The following is a 25,029-nucleotide window of genomic DNA, read 5'->3' as shown; positions in this document are numbered from 1 at the left end:
CTTTTTGCACTATTCTCAGAATGTTTAGTCCAGCTTTTCTAAAATATTTACCTTGCAGATGCGTCTTGACTTTCACAAATTACTTACCTGTAAAAATGGATAAGAAATTTACATTTATTTCATAAGGCTGTTTGAGGATGGGAGATATGTAGATATGAAGAGTTATTTGTCCCTTTGTACAGATGAAAAACTAAGACCTTTGGGGGTCTTACTTCATAGCCTATACAAAGGTACAGATGATAGTTTTAGAGATTGCCCTAAGGTTGTAATCAAGCCGAGGATGGAACCCAGGGACAAATTTGGTTTGCGTTTTCTGATTGACGTCATAGTTTTATAACACTTCATTCCTTTTTCCCCATCAGATGACTCTGTAAGCATGCCCAGTGTGGTAAGTGAGCAGGAAGCTTACCTCTTGAGTGCTATCGGAAGAAGGCGGTTCTCCAGCCACGTCTCTAGCATGTCTGCACCTCAGGCCGAGGTGGGCATGTTACCCAGCCAAAGGTAAAGAGCCATGTGTATATTATACTCTGCATTTGGGGACAAAGGTAGAAATTTTGAAAATTCACTTTTGTTATTCTTAAGAGGCCAAAAGAGAAGTGGACAATCATATTTTTATGTAAACCATTCAACAAAGGACTTTTCAACCAGTCATGCAGGCAACAGTTTGTAGAGTTTTCTAAGCCAGACCAGTAGAATGCTAGGATCCAAGCATTGTTTCAACCTAAAAACTCGCTAGAAATAGATACATGGTCTTTTTTTTTTCCTGGTTGTCAAATGACATTTTCATATTTCACATATGTCATTAACTATGCTAATAATGAGTACCTGGCAAGTATATAGGCCTAGCTTGATATACGTGGTGAAGTTTAGACCTTGGTATGTCATTAGTATTTAGTTGGAGGTAGTAATGTTTAACCAAGCAGAACAGTGCCTGTTCCACCATCTGTGTCCTTGGGCAGGTCATTTAACAAGGGCCAACAGTGCTCTTCTCTGTGAAGTAAAGAAGTTGGCTAAAGGGATCTTCGCGGTAACTTGTGTATCTATAGAACCTGATTCTATGACTAAACACTTTAGGACATTTTCTTTATGTGTTTTCTACCATCTAAGTATATACATAAAATGTTCCAAGATATGTATATCACGTACAGAAAATGACATGATGTAAGAGTCAAAACATTATCTATTTCGGAGCCAGTGATATTTTCACTTCAGGAACTGAATTCTTTCAAAGCATTTGGCCTTATATGTTTTGGGCTAGTTTGTTGTTTATTTTTAATACTACAGATTCATTGTGGTGTAATTCATACATGGAAAATAATAAAAATCAGAGCATGTTGTAAGGTTCAGATAAAACAGTTTACATGCAGGAATAATTATCTTGTACCCAAATCCTTTAGCAAATAGTTCAGGAACTTTACAGATGAAAAAAAAATTGTGAAATAAATCCTAACTTTGGAAAATAGCAAAAAATAGGGGAAAATGACAAAAGATGATTAACAAGGAAATTGCATACTTGGCAAGAAAGCAATGTTTTATGTACTGGTTATTACAAAAATTAATAATATTTAAGGGTTAGTATCATTATAAAAGATTGTTTTACCTTCCTTTTTGTAATTTACCTTTAAAAAGGAAGTCTTAGAAATAAAATGTGTGAACAAAATTAGATTTAAACTATAAAATGTCCAAGAAAGGGGGTGCCTGGATGGCTCAGTCTTGATCTCAGGGTTATGAGTTCAAGCCCTGCATTGGGCTCTGTGGTAGGTGTGAAACTGACGTTGAAAACAAAAAGCAAACAAACAAACAAACAAATAAAATATCCAAAAAGAGAAGATAATATAGGTAACTATCAATGCACTTTTAATTGCTAGCAATGTGCAAGTTTCTATCAAGGAGGAGAAAACTATCTAGCAATTTGCTTAAAAGTTTTAATTACATTAAGGAATTGTAGGAATTTAACATAGAGTGTTTTTTGGTTATTTACCTAAACTAACCAGACCATCCATTCCCTTTGTACATATTCATTAAGGGGTTAACTTGTTTCAAGGGAGAAAATTTGTTCTCTTTTGGATATACTGGAAATCCAGAAAAATCATGTAGTTAAACCCTTTGGCTTGAGTCATATTTTGAAGGCTAGAGAAGGTAGTAAAGTCTATGTGTATTAGGGAAAGGGAGCCCCTTTCTGGAGACAGAGGCTATTTTTACAGTGTACAATTAGGTAAACAATTTGGGGAGGGCAGGCACTCCAGTTTTTTAAAAGTGTAATTCCAGTCAATTTAATAAGTATTTGTTGAGTGGCTCATGGGTGCTTAGCCCAATGGTAGCTAGGTACTAAAGGAGAGACAGAGAGAGAGAGAGTATGACATGATTTCTCTTCAAAACTCCCATAATCAGCTGCACCCAAATAACTCAATAAACTAATCATTCTCTCACCAACCTGACAGGTTTCTTCTTTTGGCATTTAGAATTCAATCACTAGAGGATGGAGTAAGGGTAAATGAGAGTTCCATGTGAACGTTCCAGGGTTATCTTCCTTCCATTGGTTTACTTGCATTTTCATTGCAAAATTAGCTAGTAAAGTTGAGTTCTTTCTTTGCTTTTCTTAATAGTATCAGTTCCAAAAGTTTGGTTGTGGCAGTCATGGTAAGTGGGTTTTGTGTGATAAAGTCACAACACACAAGAAGGAAGCAGGTTCCTGGTCAATGAAGAATCATGTATATAATAAGACAGGTTAAAAGTAATAACCATCCAGCCAGATGGTTACCAAATGAATGGTAATCTCATCTTCTACAGATTCATTCTGCAATGCATTTCAGAGCTCATGTGTCCGTTTGGAGCTCATGTTAAGTCCCAACTCTTGACCAATAAATAGATCACTCCTCTGAGAGTCTCACCCACCCAAAGTCCCTCCTCTGCCATTGCCTCGAGTCCTGTCTTGACAAACCCAGCACAAGGTGAAATGGTTACCTGTCTCCTTTTCCTTCCTTGTTCTGTTAAATTTATTTATTTATTTTTGGCTCTTGGAAGCAGAAAATTGCATGCTTTTTTTCTTTTTCTTTTATTTGTTTGCATTTTCTTTCCCTAAATGCTTCATCTCCCTACCCCTCCTGCAGTGAACCTAATGTCCTCGATGACTCCCAGGGCCTGGCCGCCGAGGGCAGCCTCTCTAGGTACAGTGTCAATGCTACCTGTCTATTGGTGTCTGTGCTGGGAAACTAAGCTGTTCCCTGTCTCCTCTGTCTCTCTGTCTCTCTGTCTCCTCTCGCCCCCGTCTGGATATCTATTTCCATTTCTTACCCTTTGTTGCTCATGAACACACGAGCCTGGAAGTCAAAGGTGTAGCCTCCTTCATTTTCACCTTCAGAGCTCAATCACAAATGGCCTAAGAAGCTTACTTACAATAAAAAAAAAATCTGTGGCGTTCTTCCAGGGGCTTGTCCCATGGATATCTAAAGTTTGATATGCTAAATGTTAATTTTATCCCATTGAATCACTCCCTCCCACACTGATCTCCCTTGAGAACTGTTTTTCCAAAGCCTTTTAATACAACTCCCCATCATCAAGCCGCCCCTTATTAAATGTAGACAGGTCTTTTAGCTAATAGCATGGATGGTAAGAAAACAAAACAATGCTGCTATAATAAAAGTAGCAATGTCAATACAGTTTCTATAATTCCCTCTCTTTGATGCATGCTATGTGGCAAGCTATTATAGTAGCTTGTTCAAACAACACGTAAAAAAGAATGTCCCAGCAGAAAGATGACTCCAAAACTTGCCGTGAAGTATCAGACACAAACATTTCTTGGTAAGTAAGAGAAGTCTTATGATGCAAACAATAAAATGTCTTGGCTATTGGTTTAAAGCATCAGAAAGAGGGAGGGACTGCACCTTTAACACTCAGATAAACCACATCAAACATCCCTAATCTTGTGCTGTTGATTCACACCTCTCAACTAATCCTCATTAGGTGTAATGCTTCTTGTTCATTCTAAGAGCGCCTTAGTTCCATCTCAAGAGAAAACATTCCCTCCCAGGTCTGCATTATATAATGAGTACAATACAACGTGTTTATTGCTTTATCACAAAGATGAGGAAATGTTGAGAGGCCGTTCCTGTGAAAGGGTGTTCCTTGTTTTCTTTGCATCTTGTTCAGATTTCACATTTTCTCCGGCAACTGAAAATGGGAAATTTAGTCCATCATCAGGTGTATCATTTTTTTTTTTACTAGACCCATAATTCATGACATTCATTTGTGTTTGCGAGCCCTTGCCTTGACAGATCAGTCTCTTATCGGTGGTAAATGTGGAAGTGCTGCAGAGTGCAGACTTAATTCCATTATCAAGAGCTTTGGGGATGAGGAAGCACAAGACAGTCCTCAAGTCCTCAAGTCCTCAATGGTTTCCCTTCATTGTCACAGTGTTTGAAGAGACTGAACCAGGTATAGCACCATGACCACTACTTTCAAAGAAAGCATTTGTTTGATGCTTAAAATCACATGTGAGACAAGAGACGGTTGATTAGGAGATAAGTTCAGTGGCCCACAGAGAATGGAAAGGATTAAATCAGACTTCCATTCGGCCAACTTTGTCCCCGGGGTTTTTCTAATTAGGCCAAATTCTACTTTTGCTGAGTAAATACTAGTTCAGGTTTGGTGAGAGAAGGCAGGAATTTGAGTTGATTTTTACAAACTCTCCAAAGGATTTAGCCGTCTCTGGCAGGTTCAGGGCTCAAATTGCTGACTTTGGGGTTATTGGAATCAATCTGGCTTGGGTCTAGTGCCAATGAGATTAAAACCCAAAGTTCTTGCTACCTGAAATTGAATCAGAGCCAAAGCTATAGGTTGTATCTACAGCTGAATTAGTCAGTCATGTCAGGATTTTGGGGACTGTTTTAGACCAACTGTTGTTATTTTGGTTCCTATATGTGGCATGTTTTTGTTCTGGGTGTTAGCCACCCAGACTCAGTGGTGGTCATTAAGAAAAGAGAAGATAAGGCATTCGATTTGGATTCTAAATAATGCAATAATGCAGAGGTATTCCACCAGCCAGTAGCACATCCACCTTTGCCATTTACACTGCAAATTGTATTTCTTAAACTTCATCACGTCACCAAGTTCTCTTTGGAGGAGAGGAACTTTTGCCATTTACAAGAGGTGGGTTTATAAGATAGGATAGACATTTCTTATATTTGGTTTCCAGGCCCTCTTATTTTTGGCATGAAACTTCTTTATTCTGCAGATTCTTAAGATCCTAAAGAAGCAGTAAGGCATTGACCATGACAATTATATTTAGCACACACTGGAGCACTCAGGACCTAAAATACACCCAAAGTACTCCTAAGGAAAATCTGGCTCCAACGGTTAAAGAATACCAGGAAGCATGCCCAAGGGAAAGTAGTACAACCTGCTGGTAAACTCTCTGGGGATTTGCTTTTGAAAGAGCATTTATTTTAGGTCAGTGGCACATGTTGGCCTAATAGATAAAGGAGGAAGAGACCAAAAAAAAAAAAAAAGGGGGGGGGGGGAAGAGATCGGAATAACTAGGGTGATCTGATGAATACGTAGAGACCAATAAAAACACTGCAGACCTTTCGAAAATTTCTTCCAGGACTTTTTCTAACCTGTGCTATTGGCTTCTTTTTAAATATTCATCTGGGGAAATATCAGCCTATTAGAAGTACTACACTATGGAGCAAGGATTCTTTCTCTTGGAAATTAATAAATTAAAATAATATCTCATGAGTGTTTCTCTTCTTTTGAGAGTATTGCTGTTAGAAGTATAAAAACTCACTCACTGTAGATGCTTTCTCCCTGTATCTGCCCTCAAATATACACACTGTGAATCACATTTTCTCTCCAGAAGAATTAAATATGTAGAAGTTATTCAAACACTTTAGCCTGTATGTGTATACTGGAGAATTAGATTTTGTTTGGACACATTAGAATACTTCTAAAGGCACGGATTAACAGCCAAGTTTAATTTTTAGAAAAATATTATAATGCTGTTTGATTCTGTAAGGGCAATGTTAATCACAATGAAAAATAAGAATGTGGCTGCAGTTTGAACAAGCCTGGGTGAGACAAAATAAAGATAACCTATTTAGTAGAACCCATATCATGATCATCCACATTTTGAAAGTATGAAAACTAGGCAAGTACTCTCCAAGTACTTAGAAAAATATAGAAACCTTTTCATGTAGCTAAGAATGAACAGCTAAGAAAATGTGTGTTGTGAAACACAATATGCCCTTTGCCAGTGCTACCTGAGTTCTTACCGGCTATCTAAAGTCTAGATTATTCTCCTTTTAACTCTTGATTCCAGCCACTTACCTCTAAATCCTGTGGCATTTAAAATACATTTTCTGGATGTTGTTGAAGGGGTTCGGGACAGACCTCCTCCAGAATGCACCACTTTGGCATGTAGGTTACTTTGAACTGAGGGTACTTGAGAGCCCGTCGCATCAAGAGAAACTTTTGTCGTTCTTGAACCACACAGCAGAATCTAAATTGGGGGTCTTTTCCAGAATAAGGGTTATTAACAGAGAGAAATTTTATCTGAGTGACCCATCTGTATGGCAGAGCTAACATCTAATTACCAAACATCTGCTGTTCCTATCGAAGTACATCCTTTCCTCTGAAATCCCAGACCCCAAACCCCTTCTACTTAGTTCCAAATAACATCTATACCTCATTTTGCCTGACTATCTTTGGAATTCCCATGTCTATGTGGATTGCCCGTATGTTCACTATTAAACTTGATTTTCTCCTTTTAACCTGTTTCATGTCAATTTGATTCTTAGTCCACCCAGAAGGACTTTGAAGGGGACAGGAATTCTTGCTAGCCAACACTATGGAGGCTAAGTAAATTTTAAACAATGCTCTCTTATTGGGAAAGGGAAAAGTAGAATTTGTCTTCTGTTTATATCCCTGTTCTCTACAAATGCTTCATAGCTCCTTTGGTGCAGGCTTTAGGCATTCCTGTCACAAGGCAATCACTCCAGGTAAATGGCTATGCTTTGTGTCTCATATTCCACCTCTAGATTTCTCTAACCATATTAAAATTGAAACTAAAAGCATAGGTAAAGGCAACAAAAATATTAATTCATTTTCCTTGTGCTAGTCTTACCTACTGCTTCCACTTAATTTTTTTATTTATGAAATATATTTATGTCTTGATCTATACTTTTTTTGTAATTCAGGATGAATGATATGAATTGTCATCACATTTTGCATATTGTATTTTCATTGCATTAGTGAATGTCCCCTTATTCACCTATTCTTTCTTTTAAGAAGTACCATTTGGTATATACCCCATTTAGGAAATGCATACATGTTTATACACTACAATCCAGGCCATCAGACTGAAACAGGGAAAAGATGTCATTTGTGCCAGAATTGTTCTCTTAACATTGTCTAAACTTCTCTAGCTTATAATTACTTCCTTGCATTTTGGGTAAGGTGTTTTTATTTTTCATAGACCGTTGAGTCAAAATTCTGCTAAGCCCAAGTGCATGTGCTTCTCTAAAATCTAGATCATCGTATGGTTTGCCATAATGATGTTTCTCAGTGACTCAGAAATACAAAGGACAATTTTAGCTTCAATTTAGAAAGTTTTATTTCCTTTTATCTTTATTGTTTTAGCCTACTATTTTGTGAAACAGTAGAAAATCAGCCATTTCTCATTCCCAAGATTAACATTTATAAGAAACTAGTTTTCTTTAGAGAGGTGCCTAGGGCAGACACCTTGGTCTTCTCCAGGTTGGTTTTAGTATTATACTTTTTATGGTCACATATCATAAATTCTACAGATGACTAAAATAGTACATGTCTCCGAGAGGAGCTAAATTCAAACTCCTTTTTCTATGCAACTCCAATTTGATACAGACATGAGAAAGAAATATGTTCTGCATAAATTACTTCCATTATTAACATCTCTGGCTGTTTATTATTAATGTGGCTTAACTGTGTACAGTTAAGGCTTGGATGTCCCCAGTACCAACATGTTAGCATCACATTTTTAGGGAGAATATAATTTATTAACTGGGATATACTATTTCCAAGGATATGTTCTATAATTTCATCTTTGACGTGTGCATTCCACTGAGGAAATGCTAGATCATTTACACAGAACAGTTAGTTGCTAAAGCTGTAAGCTTGATTCATTTCTTAGACATAAGCCTCTCTATCCATAGAGAAAATATTGATGCTTATGATCCTCTCTTGGAATAATCATCATGAAATTACCATTATGCTTTGACATTTAACACTCCCTGAGTAACGTGTATTTCTTTTCTTGTATCATTTTTTTCTCACAATCTCAGATTACTGAATAAAAATTAGACAAGTGGTCTGCCTCAATTTCATTTTCTCAGCCCAATTATTTTCAAGGCATTTTATAACCCACTTCCTTTTAGCATTATGGAAGCAATAAACTCATTACAAATAACAAATGTAAAACAAAGAAGCATGCTATATGCATCCCTTTTCATGTTCAAACCATTTTACATCAACCAACTTCTTTTCTCTACCTTAATGGGAGGTAGGTGGTAAGTATTAACCTCCCTTTTTGGCCAAGGGAACTGAGGTAACATTTAGATGTCAATGAAGAAACCATGCCAAAGAGAGCTTTGCTTGGTATTTGGGAGAAACTTGTTTCTACTTTTGTGCATATGTAATTGAATACTCTTTCCAATTTAAGACACATGTTAAAATGTATTATTAATAAGGAGATGTCACTTCAAACAGCAACAGAGTCTGGATTGTTTATCAGAATTTATTGCATTGTTCCTTTGGATAAGTTTCATAGAAAGTTCAAGGTCATATATGTATAAAACTAAAGGATATTGATCTTTTGAACTTGACATCAAGGAGAACAAGATGTTTAAAAAAGCATCTGTTTGGGGGACTCTATGGAACTTTGTATTGTGTATCCCAAATGGTCAATTATGTTATAATTACATCCTTATATCATAAAAACTTTGATAAACTCCATTTGGGAATCATTGATTTTCCTCTAGTGGAAATATGAGTTAGGCATTTAAAAAATGACAGATATGACTATCAACCATGTGATGGTTAACCAGTTGTTAACGTAACAAGTGAAACATCTGATTGTCCATCTTGCCATCAAGATTTCTCTCCCTGTAACTACAGCTAGATATTTAGATAGCTCATTTAAAAAAATGGAAATGAATGAATATAGTCTTTCTTTTTCCTGGACAGTTGCTGACTATGGATTCCTCTGTGGAATATTCTATTCTAAAGTCTATTTGTAGATGACTCTCCTTTTGCAAAGACAAAGCAGTAATTAATTATCTATTAAACAAATAAGTACATTGGCATCATTCATAGGATTACAATGTTCTCTGGGGCACAATACATTTCCTTTTTTCACCCCCCTTCTCATTATAAATACCTATTATACATGCATGCAGAATGAAAATGGATCATGGGCCCATGACAGTATTTTCCACCTTACCCAATACTGAAATAGCGACCACTGTCAGTAGTCATTTTTGCATATAAAATACACACATACACAGCAAATTTGGGGGGAGCAGGTGGTTGTTTTATAAATTGTACAATATGTTTGAGTGCAGCTACTCAACATTAATTAATTAAGCTTCTGAGTTCTACTGATAGCTTAATTATTTCGCCGGCCTTTTAAATCTAAAATCTTTTTTAAAAAACATTTTAATTGCCTACCCATGTGACTATCCATTTACTCAGTAGTCACAGAGACTTCAGGCTGCAAACATGTGTTGAATGTGCCCCTTCACCCAAATGGATTCTGTGTCTGATGTGTTTGATATCTGTCCATCTTATTTTCATTTGAATTGAAATTTTAAAAAAGGTGTTCCCATCAATGTGATAGAGTTGTTTGTGTTCGTTTGTCACCACCTTTTCCCTTCCCCTTGGAAAAAAAAAATTGAGATTAGAATATGACATCTTTAACCTTATGGTGGCTTCCAAACCAGGGGTGTGATCGAACCAGTGTTTTGCTGAATGATAGATATGGCATCAGTGACTGAAAACAAAATCTCAATTTTGGAAGCGTGGGGCTACAAGGCCTCATCCTCCCTCCCAAACCCTTGAAATCGCCCATCCCAGGGATCTTTTCCCAACCTTCCTTCAAAGATAATGGTATCTTTGAAGTGATTGTTTCATATAAGTGATTTTGGCTACCACCCACCAGAGGATGGTCATCTGTGCTGTCCGCAGGGTACACACTAACACTGTTGATGCTTGACAGGGTGGCAAGTGTACAGAGTGAGCCTGGCCAACAGAACCTCCTCATTCAGCAGCCACTGGGGAGGAAGAGGGGCCTGAGGCAGGTAAGCAGACCCTGAAAGGGCAGGAGAGTGATCCTACGAAATGGAAGCTCTATAAAAATTTTAATGCCCACCTATATTCAGATCATATTTTACCTTCTCCCCACATGAAATAAAGCAGTGCAGAGCTACTTTAAAACACGGTAAGTACTTGGGCAAGCTGAGAATTTTAGCTTCTATGTTCACTTTGAATTTTATTAGCAAAGCTGATAACTTAGTAAAATAAGCAGGCCTCTACTTCTGTCTCTTCCCTGTTCAGCAACCTTCTTTCCCAACAATCCTGACTGAGCGAGGAAACTTGGTTATCAAGTTGATTTAAGGCTCATTTTTGTATAGAGGCCCAGAAATGCTTGTCTTTTCTTCCTCATTTCGAGATTAATGATTCAGGTTAAAATTGAAATCAAAGTAAAGATCATCTTCACACATTTTCTTAGGTGGGTTTCCTTTACTTTTTAAATACAAATTTAAATGAGCCTTTGCACTATTGCTTTGGAGCTTCTCACTATTGATTTGGATACCAGATGTTTTCTCAGCACCTGAGGTTTTTTCATGAACCTCCCCTTGAGAGTTAGCATGTGTTTAACTCCAACTTTTAGGTGAGCAAAGGCCAGTCGGTAAGCAATAATTCTGAAACTCCCACATTGACTACTTGAAATTATGTTCATCAATGTCCTTGGGAGACATAAAGAACAAATAACTGGGAGGTGGAATTGGTTAAAGGGGATGCCAGATTCAAATACGCAATGGTTACATATGGACAAAGAAGTTCCATTTACCAGCTGCAAGTATAAGCGTCTACAGAAACCCATAGAGGATACACCACAGTCAGAGTCCGCTGCGCACAGTTTCCTCCCAGGCAGTTAGACCCTTCTTGCCAGCTTTGTTCTGCCTATTCTCTTTAGCTAAGACGTCCTCTACTATCACGTCAGAAGACGCAGACTGAACCCAAAAACCGCCATGGGGCTCGCCTGTCAACCACTCGCAGGAGCATTCAACCTAAAACGAAGCCATCTGGTGAGGCCTCCTGTGTCCCTTCTGACTATACCATTGACACATTGATGTCATGCAACCTAATCAGGAAGGTCTGTAGACGCTGAGCACGTGCAGATGAGCACACCTGTGGAAACATGTTAGGATGAGGGAAGAAGTCGCCCAGAGCACTTTAGTGCCTTTTCTTCTTTTCACCTTTCCTATCCTGTTCCTAGCCTAGGAACCTAGGGAAATGGAAGTGTCCAAGGTAAACCATGAATGCTATGAGATTTGACTCTAGAAAGTAGTGACTTCTTTACCCAAGCCAGGAACTGAGTTTATGTCTTACTAAAGACAATGAAATGATGAATAATAGGGACGTTGAAGTCTTGTTGATAGTTGTGATGACCAACTTCCCCTAATGCTCTATGGAAATCTTGTTTTAAGCCTTTTATGTAAAAATGATTTTTCTACCCAAGTCCTACTCTTTATAAGAAAGGAGGTAAAATCAAAACATGTACATTGTAGTCAAATATGTTCTCATTTATTAATAAGCCAGTGGTGTTTTCACAAAGAAAAGCCAGGAAACAGTGGGTTAAAGGTAATTATTAAGCACTGACAATATATTTTTTTCCGTATTTACTGCTCTAATTCTGACCTACAGTGGATCAGAAACGTTCTGTGACCTTCATTGAGGCTCAGCCAGAGCCAGCAGCTGCCCCAACAGAAACACTTCCTGCTTCAGGCTGCAGCCCAGCCCCACCTAGGAAACCGGAAGGAATGGACAAACCAGTTCTCACGTCTTCCCCTGCCATTGTAGTTGCTGATCTTCACAGCCTGTCTCCCAAGCAGGTGAGGGCTCTATGGAAGCTGGCAAGGCTTGCTCGCTGCCTACTAACGTCGAGGAGCAAATTGGATGTGCAAATTTAAGTTCGAGTCTGTAACATTTTGTTACCCAGACAGACAATAGTCCTCTCATCATGAACAAGAAAATCTATATAAAATATATGGTCAGGAATACATCTGCTTAAGAAGGAATGAGAGAAATCTTGGTATTCTTTGTTATGAAAAACCTAACAGAAAATATTTCGTAACTAAAATAACCAGTGAAAACCAATACATAACGCCTGGTTGAAAGATAGTTCAATTTAAAAGGAAAATATAGTTACCAATTTAGAAGCCTTTAAAAAGAGAGCCTTCTGAATCCTAGGAGATGAGAGGAACTTCCTATTCTGATCTTTCCCCTCATTGTTTTGATATTTTTCTTGTGGTTTCAATTTTGTTTTTCTTCTTTCAATGTTTATAAGTGAATTCCCATAGGTTCCCATGTTCTTCCCAGCGGTATTTAAAGAAGGCTAAGGGGCAATATTACTATATACGTTTGTGTAGTCTTTAACAATTCAAAAGCATTGTAACACCACCACACCCTATTATCCTCACAGTCTACAAACAAGGTAAGCAGGGCAAAAACAAACATATAAACAAACAAAGCCTCTCATGCTACAGGTTAGAAACCAGAGGCTAACAAGGTCGAAAGGGCCCATACAGGAGCTCACATGCAGCAAATGCTGCAACTGGGACTGGCCGAGTGATTCCTTATCCAGTTTCAGGTAGACAACAATATTTTGGATACTCTCCCCTGGCACCTATCCTACCTTAACATGACGTTATGATCTTTTTGATCCCAGAGCGAGACCCTCACTGCCGAAGGAGAAAAGAAGGAGGACACAGAAGTGCAAGGTGCTACAGCACACAGCCCCCTCTCAGCGCAGCTCTCAGACCCTGAGGAATTCACAGGCCTTGAGACGTCCATCCTCCTACAGCATGGAGACACTGTCCTCCACATCAGTGAGGAAAATGGCATGGAGAACCCCCTGCTGTCCAGCCAGTTCACCGTTCCGCCCACTGAGCTGGGGGAGACTGATGTAGACCTGGATGAGTCTCATGTTTAATTCTGTATCTTGTAAGAGTGACAGATGTAGAGAGTGGGAGGGATCGCTTTGCGGAAAGGTGAATACTTTTGCTTGGAAAAGAGGAAAACACAGCACTTTACGTCCAACGGGTGACACAAATCTCAGTAGATTTTGCTGCTAATGCGCACATTGTTTCATAAACATCTTTAAAAAAGCAATGGCTAAGGTAATTTGGTTGTGTGAAGACCATAAAAACCAGGGAAGAATAAGAGGAAAGAGCCATTTCACTGCACATTGTTTATGATTCAAAAAGCCTTGAGCAGTTAAAAATATATACTATTATGGAGCTGCTTACCTAGAAATATTAACAAATAATATGTTCTAAAAAGAGAATGCAATTTTTGAGATTACTCACGTTATACATCTCATGCAAATGTTTATTTTTGTAGTTTCAAAAATATTAAATCAGATGGCTGTATGTGTAGCAATTTACATAAAAATAATCAGTAAAGAAAATATTAGTTTGAGGAGACTAAATAATAAATAAGCCTGCAGCCATTTTTGCTTTGACCAACAATACAGCCATTTACAGGAAGAAAATAATACTATTTTTAAAGCTGTGGATTTTTCAGTATTTATTTTTCAACCGTCATTTACCTTGCATGTTGTAAATCAAAATACTAATGCCCTAAGATCGTCCCATTTCACAATCACGTTAGAGAGAAACTATTCTAAAAATTATCACATAAGTTTGAATTAAGAACCTAAACAGCCTATACTATAATGAAAACTATATGTAAATACACTAGCTAGAAAAGGATGGTATTTCTACTTCTAGCCATGACCACATCAATGCCAAGATTAGGAGATATTGGAAAATGTGATTACTTTGTAGTATCCTGTGCCTGCCCTCGAGGGTATATTTTTAGATATTAAGGTTATTGTTGTTAGAATTGGTTCGGTAAAATAACTTTTTCTCAGTGCTAACAATATTCTTATGATCCTATAGACATCTGCGTTTATGAGGAAAAATTATAAAGTGAAAAATCTCTTCGTAGGCACAGTCTGTGTACTTTACTTTCACCTGAAGTTCAAGAAGAGTATAAAACTTAGAAAACTTGGGAGGCCATATCCAGTATTTTACTGATCCTGTAGTAGGGCTTGGCATCATATAATTTGAAACTGAATTTCAGAATTTTAACAGTTTACATTAGAAAGCTGTTACATAACTACTAAGCATATAAAAACTCATATATGTACGTAAATTGGTGTGTGCGTATATGTGTGTCCACACGCACGCGAGTGTGTGCATCTTCTAGTCCTCCAACTGAAGTTGTAGATTTTAATTATATTGCAGTGAATTGAAAACACATTATGTACGCTTAAACTTTTAACTACGTTGGCTATGAAAACTATGTTTATAGAGAGGAGACCTGCTAAACTCACCCAAATCACAAAGGAAGATTATTTTTTCTGTTAAAATTGCTTATTAAATAGGCATTGCTTATGTTGTGATTTATACTTTCAAACATAATTTGGGGTTTTGTGTTCCATTTCCTAAGAGTATGAAAGATACCTGTGAGTTAAAGACAATGGACAAAATGAAAACTTTCGCATCTAAAATTTGAGAAAACAGAGGCGGCAAATGGCCTCTTCAAGGTTTTACAAAATTTTCAGAACATTTACTTATGCTGAATTAATTCTCAAGTGCAGAAATATATGTATAAGGTGGTTTTATGATTCTTTCTAAGCTGATATATTTTGCCTGTTAAAAATTATGCTGCTCAATTAGTGTTAGAGGCCTTACGTTTGGTAATTACACGTGTCTGGGCTGTATGAGTCTCTATATATGTGTGCACTTTGTTCCAGTTTTTTGGTTCTTGATTCAGATTCTCTATGTATAATCATATCAAATATTTGAAAAGTGAAGGAGTCAAAGACTGTTGATTATTTGACAAGAACTCTAAATACCTTTACACATACTTAAAAAGTACTGGGCTGTTCCGAACATGACTATGCTGGCATGTCTGCCTTTCAGTCTGACTCCTTCCTTCTAGTGTTAACGGAAGTCTGTTGGAAACTTTTTAAATAAGCTAAGTATTGTTGTACCTTGCAAAAAAGCTTCCACTCTGAGAAACCAGGCCTTAGAGAGTGGGAATGTTTTTAGACGGGGACTGCTGGGGTTTTGCAGATGTGTGCATCTGTTCCATTTAAGGTGCCCTTAAATGTGTTGAATGTAATGTGTTGAATGTTTCTGTGTAATTGATAAAGTATTTATATGTATGTGCATAAGATTGTCACAAGATGTATTCTCAGGAATACTGTTACCTGGAATTTGAAAGAATAACTATTTAAAAAAAAAACAGTTGGGGAAGATCAGAAAAAAAGTTCAAGATAGTTAATAATTTTTTGTAATATTCAAAGCATTATTGACTATATGACTAAAAATTCTTATATATGGTAAATACAGATTGGTAATACTAGATTATTTCTTAAGCCATGATGCTTAATGATACTCCTCTTGTTTAAAGAAAAATCCAAACAGGCACCTACTTCCCATGTGTAAAACACTGGACTCAACCAAGAGGTTGCTTCTTCTGAAATTAACTTTGAAGAGACCTTGGAATAAATATGTATCATCCATGACAGTGGGTGTAGATTTACACCACTCAGATTCAATTAAAGCAGTTCAAATCCTGGATACAGCATTTTCTATAGCAAAACATTTTACTTTCATTTTTCAGTATTTGCTGCTTTCTATAATTCTATTAAGATAAGTTATTTGATTTTTCCAAAAAAGGAACCTGAATTACTGAGCGCATTGGGACAGGTCACTGAGAACCATAGTGGCAAACGGCATAAATGGGCAGGACAGTGGTGGAGGAAAAAATGATGTGGTGTTTGGGGAGGTCTGATTAGGACCTGCTGCACAGGCTGGGAGCTGTTGCACAGGCTGGGAGGAACGGGCTTGCTCTTTCAAGCCTGCAAGAGAACGTTAGGCAGGGTGACATCTCCCTTCATCAGTACCCGTCCCTTTAGTCAATGAAGAACATTCTTCACTCTGCTGCCTAGCTCTAAGACTATGTGAGATGAGAACATGGTGTATATAAGGACCAACAGGGAAAAAAGGGTCTTAAGTGGAGTTACAGTCCAAAATGCAAACTAAATACCCTTCCTCAAGTTATACAGGATACTTTATTAAGTCTCTGGAGTTTGCTGCTATCACACTGAGTCATGCTGTTGCCCTGTGACCTCACACTTCAATTCCATGGCCTTGTCTTGGCAGTGAGTAGAAAGTCCCACTTCCTCGCTTACTTTAGTGGGTCTCAACTGCAGCATTTCAGAAACAAAGTTTGGTTTGACACTCAGGACAATAAAAACAAGGGCAGAATGTATTTGGAAAAGCTTAAGACAAATTTACTTCTATTATTTCAGGATCATTTAGCATTACAGATCAATGTACCTCCGTAATATTTTTCAATAGTCACTGTGACTGCAGGATGAAAATCCTTTATTAGCCATTTTATAGGTAAAAACAAAAGATTGATTACACAGCCAACTTCCCTCAGATGACTATGAAGTCTGTTATGAATACTGAATGACCAAAGAGCATGGAAAAAATGCATATGAATAAATACTGAAACGTTTATGAAAGATATTTATGAAAGATATTAAGACCTCTGTGTTTGAATATGCGCATATAATAAAATAAAACTAAAAACATTTAAGATGCCTGATTAAGTTTCATTTCTTATTTCTCAACACAGGGAATAGGTTGACTCATTTAGAAAAAATTTCCTTTTGGATCCTTGGGGAGTGTCTTGATGTCTCTTCTGAACCCTCACAGTCTGGTTTGAGGTCACCCTTCAGTTAGACACTTCCAATTCTTCCCTCCAACCCCAGCTAAGTTCCATTTTACTTAAGCTTTGCACTCCTTTCAAAATAAAGCAGAATGGATATATTGGGAAACAGGTACCCCAGCTGGATTTCTCTGCCCTGATTATGACCTGATGGCATGACCAGATTTCCCAAGAGGATTGTGAAGGGACTGGTTGCCCTCTGAACGTGGCCACGGCCACCATGGCATCCAAGTTACCACCAATGTCTTCCGTATCACTTACAAAGTGCCCATTACTTACCATCTAAAGTATGCTCTTGCTAAATCCTTTTATTTATTTATTTTTTCCCTCACGGGATTTTATTTCGTCTTTTCTGGACCCAGTGACCTGAGACGCATTTGGCAGAGGAACAGACACACCTACTCTCTTCCAGATTGTGTCCGAACAGTAAATACATGTATTACAATTTGTCAGCGAACCTCCATAAAAGGGAAAAACAGAAGAGAAGGGAAGAAGGATGAGGGCCAGAAGCCAAGAAGGGGAGTGGTAATAGCAATAATCGCCACCATTTTGTATCGGGCACCTGATGTCTCCTGCTGAGTACATTACCTAGATTCACCCATGTGATACAACAACCCTGAGTGCTGGGTAGGGTCCTAACATGAGAAAACGGAGACTGGGAGAAAGTGCTGGGTTACCAGTTAGAGCCTTGAAGCGCGAGGATTGCACTCTAAATTTGACTCCTTCAGCTCTTAAGAAGAGTTCAACGAGAAAGCTATGAGAAGAAAGATTTATTTGTTCTGTTTGTTTTTTTTTTTTAAGGCAAGCACAAGAACTGGACAGGAGGGGACAGCAGCACAGGTGAAAACAATGGAGCGGCACAAAGTGAAGCGGGGGCAAAAGCCGAGGAAAAGGAACTCAGAGGATGTAAAACAAAAACAAAAACAAAAACACTTAGAAATTCTTTGAGTTCGGCGAGGGCTGGAAGACCTAAAAGGCTGATATTTCAAGAAGGATGAGTAAAGGGAAGAGGAACGGGCCAGTAGGCCAGAGGCCCCGCCCCTAAGCCCTCGGCAGACAGCCCCGCCCCCGAAGGCAGGAGGGACTTCCTCCCTGCGGGCAGCTGCTTCCGGTGGAGTCCGGAAGACTCTACCGGGAAGAGGATAAAACTGCGCAGCCAATCCGGGCGACGCTTTCGTCTTACCGGGGGACTCGTGGGTAACTTGCTCTCGGGAACCACCACCATGGCGTCTGGCTGCAAGATTGGCCCGTCCATCCTTAACAGCGATTTGGCCAATTTGGGGGCTGAGTGCCTCCGGATGCTGGACTCTGGGGCCGATTATTTGCACCTGGATGTAATGGACGGGTAACTCCGCAGGGCTCGGGTCAGGGTTGCCACGCGGGGCGGGCTCGGCGCACCTTTATTGAGTGCCTTTTGGGTGCACGGCTTCCCAGTACCGCGGAGCGCCGCACTCTGAACGCGGTACTGAAAAGGGGACTGGGATGGGAGTCCTGGAGGCCCTGCCTGGAGCGAACCTGAGGCGGCAGCCTGGGCTGCGACCGCGTCCCAAAACCCTCTTCCTCCCCTCCCCCCACGTAACGTGTGGCCCAAGCATTAGGACCCGGACGCAATTTTAAATCTCTTGGACGCGTCTCTCATTTTCAGTTAGAGAAACTGAGGCCCAAGGGGATAGGCATGACTTGCCCAAGCTCATATAGCTAGTTAGTGGCAAGGCTGGGGATACAGACTTGTGTAACGATTAAGAGCTTGGCACCTGTAGTGAGATTGCCCGAGTTCTGCCATTTGATGGATCACCTGGGACAAGCCACTTAACCTCATTGAGCTTCAGTTTCATTCTGTGAAAAATGGGAGTAACAATAGAATCTAGGCACCTTTGGAAGTTGAAATGAGCGAACACGTAAAGCATACAGTGCCTGGCCTATAGTAAATTCTCTATAATTATTAGGTGTTGTGTCATTGTTCGAATTTTGATTTTCCTGTTTATTTTCTCTTCAGGCACCCTGCTCTTCAGGGAGGTCAGTTTTTTGTAAGTAATTTTTAAGCACTGTAGTTATAGCACGTAATCGATATTGTTCAGAGTCAGTATGATGCTAGTTTCTTTAAGTTGGCGTTACAGTGCGGAAACGAACCTTGAGAAGACCATAGGACTCTCAGGATTACACAACATTGTGACAGAGTTGCAAATTGTGTTTTCTTGGGTTTGCCAAGTAGTTCCTGGAGCCCCACTGATAACTGGCCTTAAAGTAGTAACAGCCGTTATCTTGGGTTCGGGGTCAAAAAATAAATTTAAATAGGTAAAATTTCTATGTGGCCTCATGCAAATTTGCAAATTTGTTATATTTATAAAAGATCAGTTACTTCTTTTTCTTTTTAATGTCACTCCTATTACAAGAGTTTTGTCTTTCTCTGTTCTGTCTGGTTGAATTTGTTGTTTCTCTTTTGCATCCTCCTCCGGTTATTAGTATCCCAGCTGATCATGGTGAAATCTTTACCTTAGAGTACTAAGCATTCTAGACTAAATGTGTAAGATTGGTAAGTATTAGCTAGCACAAAAACTGGATTTTTATTGTGTTACCATATACATAATTCATATTCATAGTTATGTACATATACATAATTTTTGGAAAGCTCTAAACTGTCACAGGTAACTGAATGGAGTGTGTACTTCCGAGATGGGTAGGTACATTTTCATGTCTGGGATACAAATGTTGTGTCTGAAACAGCCATCTCAGGGTAGAACAGGCTCCATGTATACATATATTGTCTGTTTATCACAGAAAGCAATTTGGTGTTTTAAATAAGTCATGTGCCATGTTGGAGTAACTAAATGGAGAAAATAATTGTTTCAGTTCACAAATCAGCAGTATTAATGATAACGATAGTAGCTAATATTTTTGAGCACCTGACTGTTTCCATTCTGATGCTCTTTGTGAATTAACTCACTCAACCTTATGAGCTTGGTGCCGTAGTTGGCATCAGCATTTGACAGCGGGGAAATGGACACAAAGAGGTTGAGTCACCTGTCCGAGGTATCCTAGTTAGGAAACGGTGGGGCCAGGAGGAGAAGCCTGCAGCAGCTTGGGTGGTCTCAGAAATTAAGTGTCTTCTGTGGGTTCTGGGCTTTCAGAGAAGGATTAAGGGCCACAGTCTGTGGCCACAAAGAATAACTAATAATTTATACACTTACTTTTGTTATTTATTTTCACATCTCTCCTGCTGTACTGTAAGCTCCCTGAAAGTAGGGTCTCTTTGGCTCACCTCCGAATTCTCTGCAAGTGAAGCATCGTGACAGGCTTAGTTATAATTGGTTGAGTGAATGATTGGCTCTGTCATAATTGAGGGATTTCTAATGAGACTCTTTGTCCCCTCCCAGCCTAAGGCAGACTCTTAACTTATTAAGATACAAGTACTTGCAGTTTATTGACTCCTTTCCTCCTTTGCCAAGTAACATCTTGGTTTGACAAAATTAAATTCTCCAAACACCATTTTAAAACCTTTCTCTTTGAATCTTCACAGCTTTTTGAGCTCAGAGGTATTTGATTCCCCTTTTGCAAAGGAGGAGACTAGTTTAGGGAGTTCAGCCTCTTCCTGATGTCCCACCAGAAGGGGCAAAGCTGGCTGAGCTGCATTGTTTCCTAGGCCAGGTGCATGAAAGTGGGGGCGTGGACTCCCCTTTCCAAGGTGGCCAGCCTCAACTTAACCTTCTCTCCAGGTACTGCCTCCATGCTTTTCTTTTTCCTGGTCCCTTTAAAAAAAATCCCCGGTATTCTGGTTTGGATGCACCTGTTGTTTCCCCTTTTCCCCTAGGGCCCTGCTTTCTCTCCTGATTAAAACTGAATGTCTTCATCTTGAAAGTCAGGAAGGAGTTTGGGGAACACTGTGGGGGACGGTGCACTAATATGGCTGGATATTTGGGGGGATAAAAGGACAAATGAGTTCTCTGGAAAAGAACATTGGAAAGCACATAAACTTGTCATGACAGAACAGTGGCCAGAAATGTGCTATTAGTCCTGAGTGTAGGGACAGCGCAGATGTGCAGTTTCTAAATTAGTTACCAGGATTTAAAACTGGGGAGATTTCACATCGGTACTAGATAGGTGACTTTTGAAAAACATCCAAAGATTTGCAAGTACTGGGTCCACAGCCTCATGAGGCCACAGCAGGCTGGAGCTGAATGGCAGCCACCATTATTAACCAGGCTAGATGTTCTTCATTTGTCCTCTGTCCCCATCTGCCCTATTTTACTCCTCTGTGTTTTCCGCCAGGCCCTGGAAACATAGGAGATTGTGTTTCCTGATTCACAGGGAATGTTTTCTTGTTACAGTCTTGCTCCATTTTACATCAGCCTTAATCCTCCTTTTCCCATCTTTGCCTTGGAAGATCTGGTAAAGGTTTTATCTGTCTGAAATAAATTGATTGTGTGACAGTTGTAAACAAAGCTTAAGGTTGATGAGGGAAGATGAGGTGAGATAAAATAATTATATACCTGTGCTGTAAACAATTACAGCTTAATCTCAGTAAGTCTCTGGGGAAAAGGGATACTTTTTTGTTATATTTTGTTTTTTGCAGACTGCAGAAAGTACCTCTAATGGGAAAAAGAACAAGACAGAATAATACAGTGGTGAAGCCAACAGCCTTGATAAAATTTCTCTTTGTTAGAATGAAATAATGTAGGATTTTCCAAGCTGGTCTGATAAGAACTCCCAGGGCATTGGTGTGCCTGGGTGGCTCAGTTGGTTAAGCATCCGAATCTTGGTTTTGGCTCATGATCTCTTAGTTTGTGGGATTGAGCTCCTTGTCAGGCTCTGCTCTGACAGTGTGGAACCTGCTTGGAATTCTCTTTCTCCTCCTCTCTACCCCTCCCCCTGCACATGTGCACTCTCTTTCTGTCTGTCTCTCTCTCTTTCAAAGTAAATAAACATTTTTTTAAAAAGGCTGTAGGGGCACCTGGGTGGCTTAGTCAGTTAAGCATTCGACTTCGGCTCAGGTCATGCTCTCTTTCAGTTTTTGAGTTTGAGTCCCGTGTCAGGCTCTGGGCTGATAGCTCGGAGCCTGCTTTAGATTCTGTGTCTCCCTGTCTCTCTCTCTTTCCCTCTCCTGCTCTCGCTCTCTCTGTCTCTCAAAAGTAAAAATACACTTAAAAAAAAAAAAAAGACCTCCCAGGGCATTTGTTAAGAATTCAGATTCCCAGGTCCCCTTTAGTGTCATAGGGTTGGAGTAGAGCCTGCAAGTCTTTTTGTGACAAGTGCTCCCAAGGTTACGGTTGTCTGGCAAATTTAGGACCCCTTGACTTCATGCTTGGGTTTGTTGCCTCTTTCTATTCTAGTGTATGTGGTGAGCCTGGAGCACTGTAGTACGATTAGTCATACATTGGGGAATCAGTTTCATATGATAGGCTTCTGTTCCCCAATGAGGTAAAAGTATATTTGTTTTATTCTCCTGTTTTCTCAAGATGTATGTGTTTATTATGACTATTTTCATTATAAAGGCAACCTAAGGTTGAGCAACAAAAGCACCTCTAAGGCCATGTAGCAAATTAATAGAACAGTGAACAAAATTCTGATCTTTTGGTCCAGAGCTGTATAATATCTAGTATAAGCCTCACTGTCTGCTTATCTGACCCTCACCTTCGAGTTCCTGGCAAACATAACGAGCATCTTATCCATGCCCCTGGCGGTCATTGCTCTTAGGTGAATCGTGGAATGATTTTCTAGATCCTAGAAACCCAGCCTTCAGGGACCACAGTATTTGCAGATGTCTGTACCTGTCCACCTTACCTGGTGCCTCTCATATGTGTCCTGAATCCTGACCTCTGTGTCCTCCCCTAGGCTTTCTGTGTTTGTCGTTATCAGTTGGAAGGACAGGTGAGCATAATAGGTAAGAGCCTGGGTTTCGAAGCCAGATTGCTGGTGTTTAGTGCCTGCCTCTGGCACTTATGGGCCGTGTGACCTTGAGTCTCTTTTCCTTGTCTGTAAAATATGGATTATAGGGGTACCTACCCCACAGAGTTGTGAGGTGTTAATGAGTTAATATATGGAACATGTTTAGAACGGTGCCTGGCCTGTGTAAGTTTTAATTTTTTTATTAGCGTTCATCTGTCATCTAAGCTTAACATCTTAACCATGGTTTATTCTCTCCTTTCGGCTCCCCACATCTAAAGAGTTCACAAATCCCATCACGTGTATCTGTTGTCCTTTACATTCTCAGTGTTCCTTGCCCAGGCTACCATCCCAGTTTATTATTTGCACTTTATTTATTTTCTCCTTGCTTTCTGATTTTTTTTTTAAGGAATGTCTTCTGTGGGGCTCACACTCACTTCGAGATCAAGAGTGACATGCTTTACCAACTGAGCCAGCTTGTTTCTTGCTTTAAAACGTCACTTCATATTTACAACAGGATAGAGTGCGACCACTGAGCCTGGCATTTGCTACCCTGATGTGACACAGTCTGCCTCCTGTTTTCACACTCGCCAAGTTGAACACCACCACCGCCCCGGCCTCCCCGGCTTTGAACACAACTTGCTATTTCTGCCTTTGCTTTATTTCTTTTCCCATCTTTACAAATTCTCTTTGTTCTCTAAATCTCACGGCCTTCCCTTCTTTTCGAGTGTCATACTACTTGCCTCCTGTGGCCCACTTGTTGTTTACCTTTTCTTGCTTTCCTCATACAGGGTACTCTCTACTTACTACTTTTAACCAGTAAAGCCCCGAGTTCAGTGGCTTAACATTATCAAGTTCAGTTATTCACGTAACAGTTCAGCGTGAATGTCCTTCTGTGAAGAAATTCAGGGACATAGTCTTCCATCCTGTGACTGTGCCATCCCATGAGGGCTTTTCTGTTGACGGAAGGGTAAAGCGAGAGCAAAAAAGGAATACCGCTTAACCTCCTGGGTCCTGCAGTGGCACACGTCACTGAAGTTCACAGTCCTTTGGTGACGACCGGCTGCAACAGGCCACCTGGAGGTAAAGGGAGTGGGCTCTCACCGACACACAGCAGTAGGGCCATGGATTCCATTGAGTCATTAGCCATTTCTCGCCAATGAGATTAGAAACTTCACCAGGGTAGGCAGGAACTCCTATATCTCTTTATGAAACCCAGGATGATACTTGCATGGGGGGTGTGGATGTGGTTGTTACATATTGAAATAAGCTAGTGATAGAACAGAAGGACAAACTGGAGTAGGTTGGTGGTGGAGTAGGTGGGGTCAGATGTCAGGAAGACTTACTCTGAATCCTGCCTCCGTAAATTATTAACTGGGTGACTTAAGTTATTTTTCCTGTATTCTTCCGATGGGAATATAACAGCATCTATGTCATTAAGGCCGATGCGAAGATGAGTAAGGTACAATGCCTGGCATGCTGGAAACCCTCCATAGTTGGTGGTTCAACTATGATTTAGTGCCCATTGAGTGAGGTGGATTAGAAGTCGTAACGGGGAGCCTGTGACAGACTGGGATTTAAGAGACCAGAGTCCAGAACTTCCTAACTAGTGTGTGACTTGGGCAAGTCATAGAACTTTTGGGGTTTTGATTTGATCTTCTTTCCATTTTTACCTGTTGGATTACAAACGATGGGGTTAAATCTTGTGACACTGTTACGATACTGTTGAAATATCAGGGAAATACTACTTTGTAAAACTGAAATTATTGAGACATTTTTAGTACTTTTTAATACTGATGACGGTAATTATTACGTGGAAACCTACTGCAAACACAGATGGTCCCATTTACCCCCATCAGAATACTTTTGAGAAAAATACAGAAACCGAATTGAAAACATTTTCAGAGTAAGATTTTGTTTGTCTTATAGGCATTTTGTTCCCAACATCACCTTTGGGCACCCTGTGGTAGAAAGCCTCCGAAAGCAGCTAGGCCAGGACCCTTTCTTTGGTAAGTGGGTGTTGTGCTGTCTGAAGCTGGATGTGTTGCTCAAGTAGATGATTGATTTCTCAACCTTCAGTTT

General features: G+C 39.6%; 2 protein-coding genes across 5 annotated transcripts in view; both read left to right on the top strand.

Annotated features, from left to right (window-relative positions):
* UNC80 (unc-80 subunit of NALCN channel complex) overlaps positions 1-13,613 on the top strand; it is a 225,310-nt gene extending 211,697 nt beyond the window's left edge. For 2 of the 3 annotated variants that reach the window (XM_077771350.1, XM_077771356.1), the window contains 6 exons: positions 363-501; positions 3,111-3,167; positions 10,247-10,328; positions 11,228-11,339; positions 11,959-12,146; positions 12,983-13,613. In XM_077771350.1, coding sequence (XP_077627476.1) covers positions 363-501; positions 3,111-3,167; positions 10,247-10,328; positions 11,228-11,339; positions 11,959-12,146; positions 12,983-13,246 — 842 coding nt within the window. In that variant the 3' untranslated portion in view covers positions 13,247-13,613. The remainder of the gene's footprint in view (positions 1-362; positions 502-3,110; positions 3,168-10,246; positions 10,329-11,227; positions 11,340-11,958; positions 12,147-12,982) is intronic. The other variant, XM_077771360.1, reaches the window with a different exon arrangement.
* A 4,578-nt stretch (positions 13,614-18,191) lies between these two features.
* The window catches only part of RPE (ribulose-5-phosphate-3-epimerase), a 16,793-nt gene continuing 9,955 nt past the window's right edge, over positions 18,192-25,029 (top strand). Inside the window, exons 1-2 of one of the 2 annotated variants that reach the window (XM_077771018.1) lie at positions 18,192-18,412; positions 24,877-24,956. In XM_077771018.1, the coding sequence (XP_077627144.1) occupies positions 18,291-18,412; positions 24,877-24,956 (202 nt within the window). In that variant the 5' untranslated portion in view covers positions 18,192-18,290. Of the gene's footprint in view, positions 18,413-19,075; positions 19,095-24,876; positions 24,957-25,029 lie in introns of those variants that run through there. The other variant, XM_077771025.1, reaches the window with a different exon arrangement.

Source organism: Crocuta crocuta, unplaced genomic scaffold, assembly GCF_008692635.1.
Source record: "Crocuta crocuta isolate KB4526 unplaced genomic scaffold, BGI_CrCroc_1.0 scaffold160, whole genome shotgun sequence".
In the NCBI taxonomy this organism is placed as follows: domain Eukaryota; kingdom Metazoa; phylum Chordata; class Mammalia; order Carnivora; family Hyaenidae; genus Crocuta; species Crocuta crocuta.
Note: the sequence above shows the minus strand (reverse complement) of the source record. Positions and strands in the feature narration are given on the sequence as shown.